Source organism: Belonocnema kinseyi, chromosome 4 (assembly GCF_010883055.1).
Source record: "Belonocnema kinseyi isolate 2016_QV_RU_SX_M_011 chromosome 4, B_treatae_v1, whole genome shotgun sequence".
In the NCBI taxonomy this organism is placed as follows: domain Eukaryota; kingdom Metazoa; phylum Arthropoda; class Insecta; order Hymenoptera; family Cynipidae; genus Belonocnema; species Belonocnema kinseyi.
The window spans coordinates 5,175,061-5,183,777 of NC_046660.1; the positions used below are offsets into that span (position 1 = coordinate 5,175,061).

General features: G+C 31.6%; 2 protein-coding genes across 3 annotated transcripts in view; one reads left to right on the forward strand and one right to left on the reverse strand.

Moving 5' to 3' along the window:
* LOC117171205 (aminopeptidase N-like) overlaps window positions 1–4,875 on the forward strand; it is a 12,498-nt gene extending 7,623 nt beyond the window's left edge. The window contains exons 6-10 of one of the 2 annotated variants that reach the window (XM_033358287.1): window positions 473–837; window positions 2,539–2,816; window positions 3,060–3,568; window positions 3,663–3,744; window positions 4,248–4,875. In XM_033358287.1, coding sequence (XP_033214178.1) covers window positions 473–837; window positions 2,539–2,816; window positions 3,060–3,568; window positions 3,663–3,744; window positions 4,248–4,475 — 1,462 coding nt within the window. In that variant the 3' untranslated portion in view covers window positions 4,476–4,875. The remainder of the gene's footprint in view (window positions 1–472; window positions 838–2,538; window positions 2,817–3,059; window positions 3,569–3,662; window positions 3,745–4,247) is intronic. The other variant, XM_033358288.1, reaches the window with a different exon arrangement.
* A 2,066-nt stretch (window positions 4,876–6,941) lies between these two features.
* Window positions 6,942–8,717, reverse strand: part of LOC117170537 (alpha-amylase-like) — a 13,233-nt gene continuing 11,457 nt past the window's right edge. Inside the window, exon 5 of the mRNA XM_033357342.1 lies at window positions 6,942–7,040. Within this exon, the coding sequence (XP_033213233.1) occupies window positions 6,942–7,040 (99 nt within the window). The remainder of the gene's footprint in view (window positions 7,041–8,717) is intronic.

Below are 8,717 nucleotides of genomic sequence, written 5' to 3' on the forward strand. Positions count from 1 at the left end.
TAGAGTAGAGTAGAGTACAGTAGAATAGAATAGAATAGAACAGAACAGAACAGAGCAGAACAGAACAGAACAGAACAGAACAGAACAGAACAGAATAGAATAGAATGGAATAGAATAGAATAGAATAGAATAGAAAAGAATAGAATAGAATAGAATAGAATAGAATAGAATAGAATAGAATAGAATAGAACAGAACAGAACAGAACAGAACAGAACAGAATGGAATGGAATAGAATAGAATAGAATAGAATAGAATAGAATAGAATAGAATAGAATAGAATAGAATAGAATAGAATAGAATAGAATAGAATAGAATAGAATAGAATAGAATAGAATAGAATAGAATAGAATAGAATAGAATAGAATAGAATAGAATAGAATAGAATAGAATAAATAATAATATAAATCACAATAAATAATAATAATCAAATAAAATGAAAAGGAATAAAACTGATTTTTCCATTTGTCGTAGGAAAAACAGTGCAGCAACTTCTGACGATCTTTTTGATGCTTTAGATAAGGTATGGGGTAGAAAAGACATATCATTAAAAACAATTATGAATACTTGGGTATCACAGCCTGGATATCCCGTCATTAATGTCACGAGATCAGAGAAAACAATACAAATTGTCCAGCAACGATTTTTTATGAAAGAGCCTAAGGAACCAAGTACAGAACAATGGTGGGTTCCTCTCAATTATATAACTGAAGCAAATGTTGATGAAATAGAATTTCAAAAACTTACTACTCCATCACATTGGCTCAAGCCGAATGAAAAACTGGAAATTGAAAATATAGACCCTGAGCAGTGGTTTATCTTTAATAAACAACAGACTGGTACGTTTCATTCAATTTACTTTAGTTTTATTAAACCTATTTTATTTTATATTAGTTTAGCTTAATTTAGTTCATTTAATTTTAATTAAGTATAATTTAGTTTAGTTGATTTTAGGTCAGTGTAGTTTAGTTTTGCTTACTCTAATTAGTATAATTTAGTTTACTTGATTTTAGTTAAGTTTTGTTTACTTTAATTAAATTTAGTTTGCTTAAATTGATTTTACTTTAGTGTAGTTCATTTTAGTTTGCTTAATTTTATTTTAGTGTATTTTAGCTTATGTCAGTTGATTTCAATTTAGTTTAGGTTATTTAAGATTAGTTGATTCTATTTGAGTATAGTTTAGTTGAGTTGATTTGATTTGAGTTAATTTGAGTTGAGCATAGTTCAGTTTAGTTGGTTTTCCTTTAGTTTAGTTTATTTGATTCATGTTCATTGTAATTTAGTTTAGTAGATTTTAGTTCAGTGTAGTCGGGTTTAGTTTAGTTTAATTTAGTTTAATTTACTGGATTTTAGTTTAGTCTAATTTATTTAAGTTTACTCGACTTTACTTCAGTGTATTTTATCTTATTTCACTTTTTTAAACTTAGTTTAGGTGATTCTAGTTTAGTTTAGTTCATTTTAGTACCATGCAGTTAAGTTTAGTTAATATTTGAGTTGCGCTTAGTTCTGGCGTGTTTAGTTGATTTTTATGTCAATTCAGTAGATTTTAGACAAGCTTAGCTTATTTTAGTGGATTTTCCTTTAGTTCAATTTAGTTGATGTACGTATATTGTCATTTAGTTTCTTTGATTTTACTTGAGTTTAGTTCAGCCGATTTTTAGTTAGTCTAGTTTCATAGATTTATTTGACTGTAGTTGAGGTTATTTTAATTCATTTAGTTTACTTTGTTTGATTATAGTTTAGTGTATTTTGTTTTAGTTTGATTGATTTTAGTTCAGTGTAGTTTGCTTTACTTTAATCTAAATTACGTTATTTTGCTTGATTTGTGTATATTTCAGTTTATTTTGATCAAATTAAATTTTGTTCAGAGTATTTTAGCTTATTTCACTTTATTTTAATTTACTTTGGGTGATTTTAGTTTAGTTCAGTTGATTTTAGTTCCGTACAGTTGAGTTTAGTTTATATTTGATTCGCACTTTGTTCCGGTGAGTTTAGTTTAGTTGATTTCATGTTAGTTCAACAGATTGTAGTTTAATCTAATTTAGCTTATTTTGCTTGATTTTTGTTAAGTGTTATTTATTTAAGAAAAATTAAATTTTTTTCAGTGTATCTCAGCTCATTTCATTGTATTTTAATTTAGTTTAAGTGATTTTAGTTTAGTTTATTTTAGTTCCATACAGTTCAGTTTAGCGTATTTCAAATAGTCTAGTTTCATAGATTAAATTTAGTATAGTTTCGTTTATTTGAATTCATTTAGTTTACTTTACTTAATGTTAGTTTAGTGCACTTTGCTTTAATTTCTTTTATTTTAGTTTAATGTAGTTTAATCTAGTTTAATTTGATTTAGTTTACTTGATTTTAATTGACTATAGTGTATTTTAATTACAGTGAATTTAGTTCAGTGTACTTCAGCTTGATCACTTTATTTTAATTTATTCTAGTTTAGCTCAGTTCATTTTAGTTTAGTGTTAGTTGGTCAAGCTGATTTTAGTTTCGTTCATTTTAAATCAGTTTAATTCCATTCATTTCCTTTTCCGTAGGATATTACAGGGTTAATTACGACAACGAAAATTGGAAGCTAATTGCTAAATTCTTAAAATCGGCAAATTTCACGCAAATCCATAATTTAAACAGAGCACAACTTTTGGATGATTCATGGAATTTGGCTCGGGCAGGGCATTTAAGTTACGAAATTGCCTTCGATATCATGAGTTACTTAAACAATGAAATTAATTACTTCCCATGGTATGCTGCAATAAGAAGTTTAAATTACTTGAAAAATCAGCTAATTTTCACATCACATTATCATGACTTTCAAGTTAGTATAGTTAATTAATTTTAAAAGTATGTGCCTTATTTCTCAATTCGCGTCTATCTTTAGTGCGGCGATTCGCATTTGCTCTAAAGAATCTTCAAATATATCCCCACTACTTCCGTGTGGCCCCACTGCCACACAATGTCTTTTCTCGAGAACAGCTGGAATAATTTCATCAGTTACTTACATTATAAAAGTATATCTTTATATTTTAAAATAGTAATAAAAAATATCTTTGATTCACAGGAAATGGCTTTGAAAATGTCTTCTAACTTAGTGGAAAGTGTGGGATTTGTTGACAAGGAGAAGGAAGACCATATAACAACATTGACCAGAAGTATGGCATTAAGATGGGTTTGTGGTTTAGGTTTTGAAAATTGCACGAAAGAATTTGAAGGTCCGTTCAATTCTTGGTTGGCAAGCGGAGGTGAAAAATCTGAAAACGACCTAAATCCAAATTTGAAGAGTATTGTTCTCTGTACGATGTTGGAAAATGCTAATGAAACAATTTGGAACCGAGTATATGAAAAATATCTAGAAACTGAAGACACTACCGAACAAGTATTAATTTTGACAAATCTGGGTTGCTCAAAAAATCCAGTGATTTTGAAAAAATACTTAGACCTTGCTATTAATACTACTTCTAAAATAAACAATACCATCACGGCTGTCCAGGCTGTTTATAATGGAAACGAAATTGGTCTTAATGTAACTTTGAATTACATTGTTGACAATTCTCATGGATTTCTTATACAGTAATATTCTTTTCATATTTTCAAACTGGTATAGAAATTTCATCTTAATTAATTTTAAAAAGTTTCGATTTTTACACATATAATTATTTTTCAGTGACAAAGGGGACGCTGCAAATCTGAACAAATTTATTTCGGATATAGGGACAAAAATTACTACGGAAGCACATCTTAAAAAGGTACTAATGTTTATATTACAAAATGTTGAACTTCAAATGGAATAGTCAAATTTTCAGTTAAAAACGGATTTGCCACAAAATAATTACATTATTATCTTTTATGATGTATCTTTAATTGCTATAATTAAATTTTTAGCCAAAAAATAATTGCTTTTTATCCAAATAGTAGAATATTCTACCAACAAAAATTGAACTTCGTATCAAAAGTTCCATTTTCTAGTCAGAAAGAGAAATTGAACAAGAAATTGAAGTTCCATAATTTTAGTTTAAAATCCCATTATTTCAGAAGAAAATAAAGAATAATTGATTTTAACTTAATTTTTTCGATTAAAAATTTATCATTGTAAATAAAAATTTATAACTCAAGTTGCACACTTAACTGTTTTGTGGTAAAACTCAAAGTTCTAACAACTGGTTCTTTCATCCTATGCATTGCATTTCTTTTAATGGTTCCATGAGTTGTGACAAAATTAATGTAATACAAATTTGTTTTTCCTTCACAGCTGAGTGATTTTATCTCTGCAAGCAAATCATTGCAAGGACCATTGACAACTTCTGCCCTTGAAAACGCGAAAGAAAATGTTGAATGGGTTGAAAAAAATAGTCACGTTATTGGATCCTTGTTGGCTAGCATGAATAAAACTCCAAAATCCGATGGCAGTAGTGGATCATCTTTGAAATTTGCTACAATAATTGCTCTAATACCAGTTTTCATTGCCTTATTTACTTGAATTTTTAATAAGAAGCATTCCGAAAAAAATTGAAATATTTTTTTATGGATATATGGAAATATAAGAACAATTGGTATATTCTTTTAACGTTTAATTGTCATAGTACAAAGTGCAATTCTTCTCATGGTCATTGAATCTTAAGGCAGTAAATTTCTAATAAATAAGTAAAATAGCTGTAATTTTCATAAATCACTCTTTTATATTTGAAAAAATTGGTTAAAAATAAAGTATATAAGTGTCGTAACCTGAATCCTATTTAAAGAAAGTACTAATGTTCTTAAATAATTATGATGATATGTAGAATTTAAATACAAGTCGATGGTAAAGGTAGTTTCAAAAATCAGTTAAAATGTAACTTTGTTAGTTATTGGCAAATGAAATTTGTTCTTTCATACAATTTCATACATTCCCTTTTAGCTTTACTTATTTTCGAGAAATGAATTTCTGCATATATAATTTTAAGCGAAGTACTGAAGTACATTAATAAATTAGTAGGTATATTCGCGTGATTTATTTTTAAATTAAATTAATAAATAATTTACTCTTCTTCTTTATTCATAATGTGTCCTCAAAGGGTTTACATGACCATCTGCAAACTTTCTGTGATCTTATCCTACAAAATTTTATGTTTCAAATTTAGGCGACTTCCGTTTTCTTTCTACTTCACTTTCACTTTTCTTCTATCTTTTTCCCATATTGCCATTTTTCTACTTTCATTCTTTCTCATTCGCCCCTCTGGCCCCTCCAACTTCTTCAGCCACTACTTCTCTAATCCACCCTTTCCTAGCATCTTTATCACATTCTCTTGTTAACTGCCCTCATCTACCATTTCTCTCCTACACCCTTCCCATACGTGCTCCCATGTTTCCTCCTATGGTCAATCTTCTCTCAATCCATCTCTTCTCTAAATACTTTGGTACACCTTCTCTTTTTATTATCTTATACCATTTATTATATTTTGATTTCTCCATCATTTCCCATCTTTCAATTAATTGTCCTTCCCTGTTTCTTCCCTCCAATTTTTCATAGTAATCAATTTATAGTAATTCATTTATAGTAATTCATAGTAATTAATCTATCTCTTTGCGTTTTATCTCTCACCATGTATTCCGGTGTCCACCAGTCTATCTCTAGCGTCCACCTTATGTATACTTTTCTTGTGAATTTTTAATCTCATTCCTGTCCTTCCATCCCTATATTTCCGCTCCATAACCTTATACTGGCCACGCTAGCGTACCAAATAACCATATTCTTCTTCTCCAATCTTTCTTGAACCTTCGTTTCTCGATTTTCCATACCTGTTTTATTATTCCTGCTGCTTTTTTAAATTCTTTTTCTTATACGAGCTCTGTGATATCCATTCATTTGCAAGGTATAACTCAAACATTTAAATTTCTTTACTTGTTCTAACTTTACTCCCTTCCCTCTTCCAGTCCATTCTTTCTTTCTTTCCTCTCATTTTCTAAACCTCATTCTCTTTGTTTTTCCCACACTAAATTCAACTTTTTACTATCTAACTATTTCTCTAATCCAGCAATTAAACCATTCATCCCTTCCTAATCCTCCGATATCAACACTATATTGTCCGTGTGTGCTAGCGCATATATCTTTTCCGCTTCCATCCTAACTCCTCCCCACCCCTTTCTCTGTATTTTTTCTTCTAGGTCTGAGATCAATATATTAAATAAAAGTGGGACTGGGATCAGAGGACAACCTGGCCTGAAACCTCTCACTAACCATAAACTATCTCTTACTTGCTCTCCTACTAATTTTTACCAAAACATTTTATATCTTAACTCTATCCAAGAAACTAAATGCCGCTTTAAAGTCCAAGAATACAGCTATCATTGCCCCTTTCTCCTTTTTCATCTATTTATCTATCAGATAATTAAGAACATATATGTTGTCGATCACTCCCATTCCTTTTTCTAAACCCTGCCTGATTCGGTGGCACTACCTTTTTTCTTAACTTCTTTCTTTAATCTCTGCGACAAAACAGTTACATATATTTCACATAACGTTGGCATCAACCTCACATCCCTATAATCTTTAACCTCCTTCCCTTTGCCTTTCTTCACTATAGGTACCTCTATTCCTTCTTTCCATAACTCTGACCACTCCTCTTCACTCCATACCCTATTGAACATTATCCATGCCCATTCCTTTAATTTCGTCTCCCCAAATTTCCAGACTTCAGCTGGAATCTTATCTACCATATACCAGGTGCTTTCCATCTCTCATTATTCTCAACACCTTTACTGTTTCTTCCCTTGTCATCTTCTCTTTTTTATCTCCTTGTCTTTGATATTTTCCTATTTGCAATCCTCATCACATCAAACTCTTTTCTCTTCCTTACTAACTTCTTTTTTGCTTATGCAATCTAATCCTATTTTTATTTCTTCGATTATTTTTGCCATCACCCGGTCCATATTTCCCTCTCATATTTTGATATTTTTGACCTTTTCTCTAAACTGTTCTTTTCCTTCCATTGAGCAACCCTTCTTTCCTGCTCTTTTCACCTTGGCTTCCTTTTTGTTTGTTCTGCTCCTGAGCGTATGCATTCTCCTGCTTCATTTCCCTCCATATTTTCATTTGAGATAAGCCATACCAACTCCTTCAAAAATTAAAAGAAATTTCTGGTATACATTCGTTCCTCACTTTCATTACATTTCCTTCCATTGCTCTGCCCTTTTTATCCTTCATCTTTGCATGTTTAACATGCCATTTGTAACCTCTTATTAACCTTCCCCTTACTCTTTCCCATTAATTTTCATCTAGCTACGTCTCCAATATTTGTACTACATCACACTGTATCAAATTTCTAATAAGCTCAGTATCCTATCTCTCTAATCCTTCTTTATTTCAGTATCATATCCTCCATTCTTCCCTGCATTCTTATTTCACCTCTTTTTTCTTCTTATTCATAATTATGTTCCAATCTCCCGTTCTTCTCTCTTCTAGTTTCCCGGCACCTCATTTCTTACTATCAATTCCTTTTCTTTATTCCAATTTTACCATGTTCCGTCTAGCTGTATTCTTCCATTTTTCTTAATCTTAAACTGCATATTTCTTTCCACCCTTGTCAAATTATTCTCTATTCTCTCAGGGCTTCCATATAACAACCTCTTCTTTCCTATTACGTCCCTCTCATGTTCCCATTTATTTAGTTTCCCTAATACAATTTTTTATCCTCTGCGCATTTCCTTCTCTACATTTCGCAATTCCTCAATCCCTACTTTAGTATCTATCTTTCTTAGCACATTTTCTACTGCTACCTTCAACTCCCTCCCTTCTAATCTTAGACCCTTCATAACTATGTTTCTATTCTTCCACCTCTTTCTTTCTTTTTTAATATTCTTTCTATTTTTCCGATCCTTTCTCTTTCATTACTCACCCTCTCCTCTACTTCAACAATAGGGTAAGGGATGAAAGATGGGAAAATGAAGTAAAAGAGATGAGGGGGAGAGAAGAAGGATTGCAAAGAGAGTTGGTGTCGGCAAGGAAGAAAAAGAGGATAAAATAAAGGAGATGAAAGAAGATATTAGGGTGTGAAAGGAAAGGGCGTAAAAAGGCTGGAAAAGGTGGAGGATAGTTTGGGAATGGAAGTAGCGGACAGGGGGGAGGACGTTAAGCAAGGTATTTGGGAGAAGTTGGAGATTATGATAAAAGAGAAAGTAAGAGAGCGTAGAAATAAAAAGGAGGAAAGAGCGAATAGGGAAAGGATAAGGGCAGTGAAATTGAGAATGAAGAGAAAAAAGAAGGCAGACAGAAAAAATAATATAGTAATAAGAGGATTTATGCTAAAGAGCGGGGTAGGAAGGGGGGGGGGGGGGAAGCGCTGCTACAAAGCATAGGGCAGGTTGAAGGCAAGGCGGGGAAAGTTAAAATGGACGGGAAAAAGGATAATGAAGTGGTGGTGGAATCGAAGAGCTGGGAAGAAAAATTGGGGGTAATGCGTGATAAAAATAGGATAAATGAGAAGAAGGTTTTCATCAATCAAGATTTGACGAGGAAGGAAAGGGATGTGTAGAGAATGCTAAATGTCAGGACTAGGAAGAAGAGGAACAAAGGTAGAGCAATTAAGGTAGGGTGTCGGCAAATAAAAATAGAGGAGAAAATGTGGTTATGGGATGAGGAGAAGGAGGTGTTCAAGGAAGTGCAGGGGAATTCGTTTCGTAGCCGTCAAATTAGAAGGGAAAGGAAGGGCTGGTGGGGAATTATAATGATAATAATTATAATAAT